This window comes from Hyperolius riggenbachi, chromosome 6, assembly GCF_040937935.1.
Source record: "Hyperolius riggenbachi isolate aHypRig1 chromosome 6, aHypRig1.pri, whole genome shotgun sequence".
Classification (NCBI taxonomy): Eukaryota; Metazoa; Chordata; class Amphibia; order Anura; family Hyperoliidae; genus Hyperolius; species Hyperolius riggenbachi.
This window is the reverse complement of record NC_090651.1, coordinates 330,241,432-330,254,200: the sequence shown is the minus strand read 5'-3', so window position 1 is coordinate 330,254,200 and position 12,769 is coordinate 330,241,432. Positions and strand designations below refer to the sequence as shown.

Genomic DNA, 12,769 nt, shown 5'->3' with positions numbered 1-12,769 from the left:
AAAATACACTTCCTCGCATGTGCAATGCGAATACTTGCCGGCATTTTAACCTCCTTAGTGGTAATCCCGAGTTAGGCTCGGGACAGAAATCTGCAGCTCAGAGCGGTATCCCGCACCTGAGTCAGCTATAAGCAGAAGCTGCTGCAGATCTCTGCGGTATGTTTTTTTTTTATCTTGTTTCTAGGGTTTTAAAAGCTGGTGCAAAAATGTCACGGCTTTTAGACCCTAAATATGGAAACCAACTTAATGCCAGGGAGGTTAAAACATATGCGTTGCCATAACTTACACGACATCCGGTCTGCCGCAGGTCGACACAGAACTGTACAGTAATGTAGGGCTGCTCTAGCATTGGGGATGGGGAGAAAACGTCATCACACTGTGCCGCTTCAGTATTAAAGTCCCCATAGACTTTACCGTGGTGTGGAGAGGTAAAAATACCGCAATGCACCATCCGTGTGAAAGGCCCCTTATGAAAGTTAATACCTTCCTTTAGGAAACTGGTGATGGCTATTTTTCTTTTATAAGCCATATTTTGCCTCACAGGAGACTCGGTGGCACCTACTTTATTGTAGGATACAAAGGTTTCAAAAGAAATACAAAATTAAAATATCCTAGTAAAAGGTGTATGCATACGGTGGCTGCCATCTTTATTTCCTAAATAAAAATTTTATTTGCCTAGCTATTATATGGATTCTCTGTCTTTTTAGTCACAAATCCAAAATGCAGATCAGTTAGTCTGACTCCACTGGCTGCATGTTCCTTGCTGATGTGGGGTTCTATTGAGGCCAAAAGGTCATTATGAAAACACAGGATATTTTTGAAAAGAAAGCAAAGGTGTCAGCCTTCATAAATCTCATGCTAGATACAGGGGCGTAACTATGGCTGTAGGGGGAGCAAAGAGCGGTAAGCGTGCCCCAACTCTACCACCCTCCCTCTGATAAATAGGTCCATCCTTCACTCGAGGTGTTGTGGCTACACTTGTTAAGGGTGTGAAGATTACAATGGCCACACTTGTTTTATGACCCTTGTAAGATGGAGACCAAGACTGTATGGTCACAAAGATGTGGCAAGGGAAAGGGTGTGACCATTGGGAGGCCCCATCAGTTTTGCTGGGGGTCCCATGATTTATAGCTATGCCACTGCCGATGTTTTATCTTAACAAACCTCTGGTGAGAATACTCGGCATCTACAGAGCAAGTGATGCATATTTACTACTGATAAAGTTTGGAGGCTAAATAAAGTAAGCACAAACTGTTTAGACAAGACAAGACAAATAACATTTATATTGCGATTTTCTCCTTGCGGACTTTTTAAAGTTTTCTTTATACATTTTTTTAATTTGACATTTTAATGATTACTTGTGTATGTACTGCCAGGCTTGGAGGAACCACCTCTCCATTTATAGTGGACACGTTTGACCCCCATGTTGAGCGGAAACCACGTACTGTAGCTCCACAATATGGAGTCGAGGCCAGAACAAATATGCCAAGCTACACCTGGATACCTTCACAACAGGGCATGTGGTGGACCCCCATTGCTGAGCCTGAAACTCGGGTAAGGATTATTACACAATAGATTTTTTTTTTTGTAATGTCTATATGGTCTTAAGGGGCCCATACACCTAACGATTTTCCCACCAATATACGGCAGATTCGATCACTGTGATAGAATATGCTGTGAAATCTTCGTGCAAACGCTGTCAGAACGATTGCTTTCCGTCCGGAATCAAACGTTCCCGTCGATTCCCATCGATCCGTTCATGGGGAAGATTTTTCTCGATCGCTGGCGGGTCGGGAGTGCGTCGATAGCGGCGGTCGAATGCCCGATGACCGACGCATTACAGTGGCAATACATTACCTGTTACGGCCGGCCCGAATCCCCCCGGTCACCGCTGTCTTCTTCTCTGCTCAGGGCTCCAGGACTCCAGCTTCACTGACCTTCCTGTCCCGGCAGGAAGTTTAAACAGTAGAGCGCCCTCTACTGTTTAAACTTCCCCTGGACAGGAAGTTCAAGCCAGCCAGACCCGGAGCCCAGCGCAGAGAAGAAGACAGTGGAGACCGGGGGAGTCGCGCCGGCCAGATCAGGTAATGTATAGCTGGCGGGGAAGGGGGGGGGGGGCGAGACAGCTCCAGATTGTGATCGGTTTCATGCTGAAATCGATTCACAATCTGCTTGTAGTAAAGGCAGCAATATGATCCCTCTCTGATCAGATTCGATCAGAGGGATCTATCTGTTGGTCGATCTGATGGCAAATCAACCAGTGTATGGCCACCTTTATGGGATGTTTCCTTCAAATGTTGATAGATGGCGGGATAGTGTAATGGTTAAGGGCTCTGCCTCTGACACAGGAGACCAGGGTTCGAATCTCTGCTCTGCCTGTTCAGTAAGCCAGCACCTATTCAGCAGGAGACCTTAGGCAAGTCTCCCTAACACTGCTACTGCCTATAGAGCGTGTCCTTGTGGCTGCAGCTCTGGCGCTTTGAGTCCGCCAGGAGAGAAGCGCTATATAAGTTTGTCTTTATATGCAAATATAAATTTTTAGCTTCTCAGCACAATACATTTTAGCCAATCAGAGGAACAGAGATGTGGGAGGGAAAAACGGGAGGGAAAGTGACTGTAGCCAATCAGGCTGCTGAGGGGAATAAGTATTAGAAGGGAAGGAACGTAAAGAAGAAAAAAAACACAGCATGCACTACAACTTCCTTTGTCCGGCAATGTAACAAATAAGAGCCAGGGGACCTGGGGAATGATTCTATGGAAAATAGTGATTTTGAACTTTTGGATTGCCTGGTTAGCATCCTTATTACTTGATTAACAGATAAAAATAGAGAACTGATTGTATGCCCGACAGTTACTCTTCAATACCAGTTGCCTGGCAGTCCTGCTGATCTTTCTGGTTAGTAGGGTCTAAAAATCACAATCCTGAAACAAGCATGCAGCTAATCTTGTCAGATTTCTCATAGACATCTGATCTGCATGTTTGTTCAGAATATATGGCTAAATGTATTAGAGGCAGAAGGTCAGCAGGACAGCCAGACAATTGCATTATTTAAAGTGGACCTGAACGCTTGCACAGAACAGAAGGAAAAATGTAGAGGAATGCACCCTGTATGTATTTAGAGAGTTTAGCCTGTCTAATTACCCTTCACTTGTGTCTATTCTGAAGTTGTAACTTGATCTATCCTCTGTGTCACATGACTGCCACGGCAGAGATGGCAGATAAGCTCATTTGAAAGCACTGGAGGTTAACAGTATGTCTGTAGTAGAAACTGCAGATTTATTTTAGGATTTGTATCAGCCGTAACAAATGTTTGTTGTTTAAATGATACACAACAGCATAATAACGTTACCATAGACTTTCATTATATGCGTTTTGGCAGCCAGCCTGCATATTATGCAACACTACCAGCGTCTGCAGAACGCTTACTGTAAATCGCAGGTGGAATGCTGGTCCATAGACTAACATTGCTGCATAAAACGCAGCGTTTCCCGCTACGCTAGCATTTCTGCCATGTGTGCACCCGGCTAAAGACCTCCACAGTCATAAAGTCCCAACTCTGGTCAGACTTGCATGAGGCCTGGATTCAATTAACTTTTCTTTCCAGAGATATTTTTTTCATCTCATCTACAGGTTAATCACCTAGCAAGAGGGAACCTTAAACTTATATATTAAACTTTTATTTAAAGTATTTTTTTTTGCTTACTGGGGGCTGATAAGTTATTTTATTGATAGTGTGAAAACCACTCCTGTGAGAAAAATCAACTTGAATCTGTGCCTAAGTTGTTTAGTGTTGTATCTAATCCTTACCAAACATAGCTATTTTTTTTTTTTTATTTAGCTTGTTCTCAAGTTTCTAATTTTTTTTTCTTCTCTTCTCCACAGCAGATTCCAGGGTTCTTCAGGACCTGGACCCCTCTTTGGTTTCCCCGGTGAATAGAACAGTGTTTTCAGAGTATAGGAAATGTATAGCCAGAGCTGAGGATAAGAATGTACCCATGGAGGATTCTGGACATGAGACATTGGCAGCCAGAGGGGTGATGGTGGCTGTAGACATGGAGGAGAAACTTGAAGCTGAGGAGGCTGCAGTCGAGGAGGAGGAACAATAAGATGAGGTGGAGGCAGCAAGTGGAGTAGAGGAGCCTGCAAGAAGAAATAACTGTGATTTATTTTTGAACAAATTTCATTTTTCAAATAAATATTTTGTTACAACTGAATAATCTCTTGGTCATTGCAGAACAAGGAAAATGTAGTTCCATGATTAACAAAATCACAAAGAAACAGAACTTTTATGATTTGGGATACTACACCAATTCAAGACCGCATGTTATTAAAACTGTGGCTGCTTAAGCCAGGCGGGGTGTAGTTCTACTGTCATTGTGAATCGATGATAAAAGCCCGATACTTACCTAAGGAGAAGGAAGGCTCTGGGACCTTTAGAGCCTTTCCCCTCCTCTCCTAGTGCCCTTTCCAGTGCAGGATCTCCCATAGCAGTATTCAACCAATTTGGTCAAATACTGTTGTGTCCACTGCCAAAGGGAAGCTTCGGGAGCCAGAGTGTTCTTGAAGACGTGCTGCTCCATACTGGGCATGCATGAGTGCCCTCTCTCGTGTAGGACTCTGCTCCCAAAGTCTTCCTAAGTCCCCCTCAGTGGGGGATTAAAACAGGGGGGGGGGGGGTTGGGGGCAAGCACAACACCAAAGGGCACTGGGAGAGGAGAGGGAAGGCTCTGTAGGACCCAGAGCCTTCCCTCTTCTTGGGTAAGTATTTGTCGTTTTAGAGTCCAGATGACTTTAATGCAGTCGACACCCATGCATGGCTGATAGCTGAGCCTCTGTACCTTAGTCAAGAGCTAATTTTATTAAGTTTTCATAGGTGCACTATTTCCAGCTCACAGGGACCAGCAGTTCAGGGTATAGTCTAGGAAAACTGGTGTGCTGGTGCACATCTGTGCATTAAAATGAAGGTCTATTTCTCTTTTTAGAAAGGCATGAGGAATGAAGTAACAGTATAGCTCCCTGTCTGATTTAGCCAGTGCAGAAACAGTCCAACAGTCTCAGTGTAGCCTGTATAAATTACCAGTGTGAATGGATCTGATGATTCTGTCACCCATGCAGGGGTCCGTGGTCCTAATCAGAGTTGGACCAGAGTAATGCTCACTGGGGGAGAAGACAAGGTTTCCTTCCTCACAGGTTGCATCTGACAGGGAAGTGCTTTAACCACTTTGTCCTCCTTGACGTATAAAAACGTCAAGGACAGGCGCGCTCCCGCGCGCTCCCGCGGCCGATCGCGCGCGTGCACGCGCACTCCCGGCCGCGGAGTCGGTAGCCACGGAATCAATGTATCGGGCTGGGGAGCCCGATCATTGATTCCTCTCCCCCGCTGAAAAAGCGACAGCTTCTCTCGGAAGCTTCGCTCTTTCTGAAGCTGTGTCCCTCTAAGCGTACATTGTACGCTTAGAGTGACGTCATGTAAAAAAAATCGAGATTGCCATCTTGTGGCCAAAAAGTAAAAATACAAGCAAATACCCAAAAACATTACACAACACCAATATTTCCCCAAATAAAACACTTTTATATCCCACCCTCCCAAAAATGCCCACATAAAATGTTTAATAAAAAAAACAAAAAAAAACATTACTATAAAAAAAAAAAAAACATAAATATTTACCTAAGGGTCTAAACTTTTTAAATATCTATGTAAAGATGAAATATTTCTCTCTATTTTTTTTTTTATAAGCTTGTAAATAGTGATGTATGCAAAACGGAAAAAATGCTCTTTTATTTCCAAATAAAATATTGTCGCGATACATTGTGATAGGGACATAATTTAAATGGTGAAATAACCGTGACAAATGGGCAATAACAATACGTGGGTTTTAATTATGGAGGCATGTATTATTTTAAAACTATAATGGCCGAAAACTGACAAATAATGAATTTTTTCATTTTTTTTCTTATTCTTCCTGTTAAAATGCATTTACAGTAAATTGGCTCTTAGCAAAATGTACCCCCCAAAGAAAGCCTAATTGGTGGCGGAAAAAACAAGATATAGATCAGTTCATTGTGATTAGTAGTGATAAAGTTATAGGCTAATGAATGGGAGGTGAACATTGCTCGGATGCATAAGCTGAAAACGACTGAGATGTTAAGTGGTTAAACATGGGCATCAGAAGATGTGAGGCCATAAAGCTACACAAACAAACCAACTGTACTCATCTGGGGTGACCATTTAAATACGATGATCTGTTCCGCCTGATTCAGAACAAAGAGCATTTGTACATGTGGATCGTGGCAAGGGGGTCAGCTCGCCCTTATCGCTGCCTCTGGTCACAGCGCTCCACAACACATTCCATTTCCCCAGCTGTGAAGGAGGATGTATTTAAAGGGACTCCGAGCTCAGAAAAAAAAGGAAAGTTGTACTCACCAGGGGCTTTTTCCAGCCCAGTGCTGGTCGGGAGGTCCCACGCCGGCGTCCTGGCTCCTCTCCTTCTCCCCGCTCCGGAATGGCTGGCAGGCCGCAGCCCGGGCGACACTCTCCCGAGTGTCGGGCTGCTTCTTCCGCATATGACGCGGATTACGTCACACGCCGGCCGCCTCGCGTCATCACGGCGGCCGGCGTGAAAGTACTGCGCATGCGCGAACAAAGCGCGCATGCACAGTACTTTCACGCCGGCCGCCGTGATGGCGCGAGGCGGCCGGCGTGTGACGTAATCCGAGTCATATGCGGAAGAAGCAGCCCAACACTCGGGAGAGTGTCGCCTGGGCTGCGGCCTGCCAGCCATTCCGGAGCGGGGTGAATAAGGGGAGCCAGGACGCCGGCGTGGGACCTCCCGACCAGCACTGGGCTGGAAAAAGCCCCTGGTGAGTACAACTTTCCTTTTTTTTCTGAGCTCGGAGTCCCTTTAAGAGATGGAACATGACATTAACTTCCTTGGCGGTTATCACGAGTCAGACTCTGGGTGGAAAAAACAAGCCAGGAGTGAGAGTTGGAATTAGGCGCCAGGAAATTCAATTTTAAAAAATTAATAAAAGCATTCAATCTGTTGATGGAACTGATTGTTTTATCAGATTGCTTTAAAATTAGATAATTTGCCCCCCCCCCCAAATAAAAACGTAAATTATAGTGCATTTTAAAATTAACATTTTATAAATAAGCTTATACATGTGTATTTTAAATTTTTTCAAGATGGTGGTCCTTTTAACTGAGTTTGAAGGGGTTCTGACCTTTGTACCGAACGCTCACAGTAAAGCCTGGTACACACCTTCAATTTTGATTGGCCAATCACTGACCAATTTTATCACCTCCATGTAGTATGAAGGTTTGCCTACACAATCTGCTCATAGTACTCAATATCTGTTGACCCTCATACTGCATGGTAAAAATGGTCAATCAATATTGAAGGTTTGTACCAGACTTTAGCACACTATATGCTGCTGACCTGTTAACCCACTGGAATCCGCTATGCCTGGTAATTTGATTCCATCTATGATTTTTTTCGCTTGTTTTGCTTTGTTTTTCTACACAGCAGGCCCCTTAGGTATACATCTTACATTCGGCAGGTAAATGGCTGTAAAGTATGGTAAAATATTAGCCATCATGTTATGACACAAACAAATACAGTCATTTAAAATGCTTAATACAGAGGCTTCCAATACCTGAACCTAGACTAGAACTTAAAGAGACTCCGTAACAAAAATTGCATCTTGTTTTTTATCATCCTACAAGTTCCAAAAGCTATTCTAATGTGTTCTGGCTTACTGCAGCACTTTCTACTATAACAGTCTCTGTAATAAATCAACTTCTCTCTCTTGTCAGACTTGTCAGGCCTGTGTCTGGAAGGCTGCCAAGTTCTTCAGTGTTGTGGTTCTGCTATGAACTCCCCCTTCCAGGCCCCTGTATGCACACTGCCTGTGTGTTATTTAGATTAGAGCAGCTTCTCTCTTCTCTTATGTTTTACAAGCTGGATAAATCATCCTCTGAGCTGGCTGGGCTTTCACATAGTGAGGAATTACAGACAAGGGCAAAGCTGTTTGCAGGAAGAAACGAGCAGCCTGAAACTTCAGTGCATGAGAACAGGGGGAAAGAAACACACAAATGATCTCTTGAGATTCAAAAGGAAGGGTGTATACAGCCTGCTTGTGTATGGATGTATTGTCTGTGTGGACATACTGTACATCAACCTACTTCCTGTTTTGGTGGCCATTTTGTTTGTTTATAAACAAACTTGTTAAAACTGTTTTTAACCACTTTTAATGCGGCGGGGAGCGGCGAAATTGTGACAGAGGGTAATAGGAGATGTCCCCTAAAGCACTGGTATGTTTACTTTTGTGTGATTTTAACAATACAGATTCTCTTTAAAGTGAACCTGAACAGAGTAAAATTATCTAAACACGTGATGTAGCAGCAAATGAATGGGACATACTTGCCTCACCGTCAGTTCCTCTCAAAAGTTCACCATTTTCTTCTTACGATGATTCCTTCCAGTTCTGACAAGATTTTGTCACAACTGAAATATATCAGTTGCTGTCAGTTATATATCAGTTGTTGGTTATAACTGAAAGGACAACTGATGAGCAAGGTAATGTCCATGTCTCCCCATGGCTAAAATGGGCAATATTACTGTTTAACTGCGTGATTACCCAGAAGCTGTTATGGGGTAATGACCATTTTCAAAATGGAGTACAGAGAATTCCACTGATCACAGTAGGCAAGCAGGAGAGGAGAAAGAGATTTGAGTAGACTACACAGGAGGTAAGTGTGATGTGTGTGTGTGGATTCTTGTGTTAAAGTAGCTAAACTCTATTAGATCAGCAAAAAGTTTTAAATCAGGATGATACCATTTATTGGCTAACTAAAAATGAATAAAAATAAGCAAGCTTTCGGCCTTGCAGCCTTCGTCGGGCTTACATCCGACGAAGGCTGCAAGGCCGAAAGCTTGCTTATTTTTATTCATTTTTAGTTAGCCAATAGATGGTATAATCCTGATTTAAAAGTTCTTGCTTTTACTGATGGCTAACACTGTACAATACCCTACTGCTACTACTATTAGATCAGGTTTTCAGTCCATGTATACCTGATATCATTTTCCTGCTTACCATCTTACATAATGTGATATTAGCTTAGATTCCAAGAGGAATATAGTCCAATATTTACACTGGAATTGTCATTTATAAACAGTGGGATAACTAAGGAGCTTGGGGCCCCAGTGCGACTTTCACATGGGGCCCCAGTGCGACTTTCACACGGGGCCCCAAGCACTCTATTGATTTGGAGTGCTAAAACCTAACTAGCCGCTCACTCAATTTTCAGGGTAGGTTAAGAACAGTGGGAACAAGAGGAAAAACATTTTTCAAAAAGACATTATAGTTTTTGAGAGAATCAATTTGAAGTTCTCGTGCAGTGTGGGAATAGTTTCCCTCACCGCCGACTTTAGTGGTTAAAAGCAAATCCCTTGTATGCGCTAGAGACATCAGATGTGCAGGCTATGTTAAGAACAGTGAGAACAAGAGGAAAAAAATTCAAAAAGACCTTATTTTTTGAGAAAATTGATTTTAAAGTTCTTGTGCAGAGTGTGGGAAAAGTTTCCCTCGCCGCCGACTTTGCTGGTTAATAGCAAAGCCCCATTACATGCTAGTAACACCAAATCTGCAGGATATGTTAACAGTGGGAACAAGAAAAAAAAATGCCTTTAAAAGGCCTTATAGTTTTTGAGAAAATAGATTTTAACGTTCTCATGCAGTGTGTGAAAGGTTTCCCTCACTTCTGACTTTAGGGATTAATAGCAAAGCCCCTGTATATGCTAGAAACATCAAATTTGCAGGATAGGTTAAGAACAGTGGGAACAAGAGGAAAAAATCAAAAAGACCTTATAGTTTTTGAGAAAATCGAAGTTCTCGTGCAGATTGTGAAAAAAAGTTTCCCTTTGACGCCAACTTAAGCAGTTCATAGTGAAGCCCCTTACAGCTGAGGTAGTGACAGGTAGTGTTGGGCGAACTAGATGTTCGGGTTCGGGCCGAACATGGCCGCGATGTTCGGGTGTTCGAGCCAAACTCCGAACATAATGGAAGTCAATGGGGACCCGAACTTTCCTGCTTTGTAAAGCCTCCTTACATGCTACATACCCCAAATTTACAGGGTCTGTGCACCTTGGGAGTGGGTACAAGAGGAAAAAAAATTAGCAAAAAGAGCTTATAGTTTTTGGGAAAACTGTCTTTTAAATGCGGGAAATGTCTGTTTTCTTTGCACAGGTAACATGCTTTTTATCGGCATGCAGTCATAAATGTAATACAGATGAGAGGTTCCAGGAAAAGGGACCGATAACGCTAACCCAGCAGCAGCACACGTGATGGAACAGGAGGAGGGCGGCGCAGGAGGAGAAGGCCACGCTTTGAGACACAACAACCCAGGCCTTGCATGAGGACAAGAAGCGTGCAGATACCAATGCATTTTGTCGCCATGCAGTCATAAATGTAATACAGATGAGAGGTTCAATAAACAGGGACCGGAAACGCTAACCCATCACAGATGTTCATTGTTTTTTACTTGGTTGGGGTCCGGGAGTGTTGCGTAGTCGTTTCCAATCCAGGATTGATTCATTTTAATTTGAGTCAGACGGTCTGCATTTTCTGTGGAGAGGCGGATATGCCGATCTGTGACGTTGCCTCCGGCAGCACTGAAACAGCGTTCCGACATAACGCTGGCTGCCGGGCAAGCCAGCACCTCTATTGCGTACATTGCCAGTTTGTGCCAGGTGTCTAGCTTCGATACCCAATAGTTGAAGGGTGCAGATGGATTGTTCAACACAGCTACGCCATCTGACATGTAGTCCTTGACCATCTTCTCCAGGCGATCGGTGTTGGAGGTGGATCTGCACGCTTGCTGTTCTGTGGGCTGCTGCATGGGCGTCAGAAAATATTCCCACTCCAAGGACACTGCCGATACCATTCCCTTTTGGGCACTAGCTGCGGCTTGTGGTGTTTGCTGCCCTCCTGGTCGTCCTGGGTTTGCGGAAGTCAGTCTGTCGGCGTACAACTGGCTAGAGGAGGGGGAGGATGTCAATCTCCTCTCTAAAGTCTCCACAAGGGCCTGCTGGTATTCTTCCATTTTGACCTGTCTGACTCTTTCTTCAAGCAGTTTTGGAACATTGTGTTTGTACCGTGGATCCAGAAGGGTATAAACCCAGTAATTGGTGTTGTCCAGAATGCGCACAATGCGTGGGTCGCGTTCAATGCAGTCTAGCATGAATTGAGCCATGTGTGCCAGAGTCCTGCCAGAATCCTCATCATCCTCTTGTGAGCGTTGTGATAGTTGTTGTGATGCATCATAGTCGTCACCTTCTTCCTGGTCTGCTTCCGCTGACCATTCGCGCTGAATTGTGGAAGTCCAACGTGCACCGCTCTGGCCCTTGTCAGTGGTGGCATGAAATTCCTGCTCCAACTCCAGCTGTTCCTCCTCTTCTTCTTCGTCATAGCTGCTGGGGCCAGCGGTTCCTGAGGCAGATGGCCTGATGTTGGTATCATCACGCTGATCGTTTTCTCCTTCAGATTCCCCCAGTTGCATCATGACAGCTGTTTCCTTGATTTTCAACATTGACTTCTTCAGTAAACACAGCAGTGGTATGGTAATGCTGACTGAAGAGTTGTCACTGCTCACAAGCAACGTGGATTGCTCAAAATTTTGGAGGACTTGGCAGAGGTCCAACATGTTGGCCCACTCGGATCCACAGAAGCTTGGCAGCTGTCCGGATGCGCCTCGGTACTGCGCCGTCATGTACTGGACCACTGCACTCTTCTGCTCGCAAAAGCGGGCTAGCATGTGCAGCGTAGAATTCCAGCGCGTAGGGACATCACACAGCAAGCGATGGTGGGGGAGATTGAAGCGCTCCTGCATCTTGGCGAGTGCCCCCGAAGCAGTACTGGAATTTCTACAATGTTTGGCCACTCGTCGCACCTTCAACAGAAAATCGGCCACGCCTGGGTATGTCCTCAGGAACCGCTGAACTACTAGGTTCATCACGTGCGCCAGGCAAGGGATGTGTGTCAGCTTAGCCAACCTTAAAGCGCGAATGAGATTACTCCCATTATCACACACAACCATGCCCGGTTTCAGGTCCAGCGGTGCCAGCCACAAATCCGTCTGTTCCTTTATTCCCCTCCAAATTTCCTCCCCTGTGTGCTGCTTATCCCCAAGGCAGATCAGCTTCAGCAACGCTTGCTGATGCATGCCAACAGCTGTGCTGCACTGCTTCCACGATCCTACTGCTGCTGGGTTAGCGTTTCCGGATGAGGTACAGCTTTGAGATGCGTTGGAGGAGAAGGAGTCAGAGAGGTAGGTGCTGCTGTTATCCAGTGGGAGGGACGGCGGTGCAGCTGTTTGCGGCGTGGGCGACACCCGCGCCGTAGCAGGTGAGGAATCGCTGCCAGGCTCCACAAGGTTCACCCAGTGCGCGGTAAGGGAGATGTATCGACCCTGGCCGAACGCACTCGTCCAGGTGTCAGTGGTGAGGTGAACCTTGCAGGCAACGGCATTCTTCAAGCTTCGGGTTATTTTGCTGACCACGTGCTCATGCAACTCAGGCACTGCAGAGCACGCAAAGTGGTAGCGACTGGGAACCACGTAACGTGGGATGGCCACTGACATCATGCCCTTGAAGCTGTTTGTCTCCACCACTCGATATGGCAGCATTTCGCAGGCCAGATGCTTGGCTATGCTGGCTGTTAGTGCCACGGCTTGGGGGTCATTTGCTGGCAATTTCCTCTTGCGCTCAA

The 12,769-nt window shown here is 45.0% G+C and overlaps 1 protein-coding gene across 4 annotated transcripts in view; it reads left to right on the top strand.

Moving 5' to 3' along the window:
* LOC137522919 (protein BTG4-like) overlaps positions 1 to 4,202 on the top strand; it is a 37,299-nt gene extending 33,097 nt beyond the window's left edge. For 3 of the 4 annotated variants that reach the window (XM_068243067.1, XM_068243066.1, XM_068243068.1), the window contains exons 5-6: positions 1,377 to 1,554; positions 3,884 to 4,202. In XM_068243067.1, the coding sequence (XP_068099168.1) occupies positions 1,377 to 1,554; positions 3,884 to 3,934 (229 nt within the window). In that variant the 3' untranslated portion in view covers positions 3,935 to 4,202. The remainder of the gene's footprint in view (positions 1 to 1,376; positions 1,555 to 3,883) is intronic. The other variant, XM_068243069.1, reaches the window with a different exon arrangement.
* Positions 4,203 to 12,769: the final 8,567 nt, after the last annotated feature.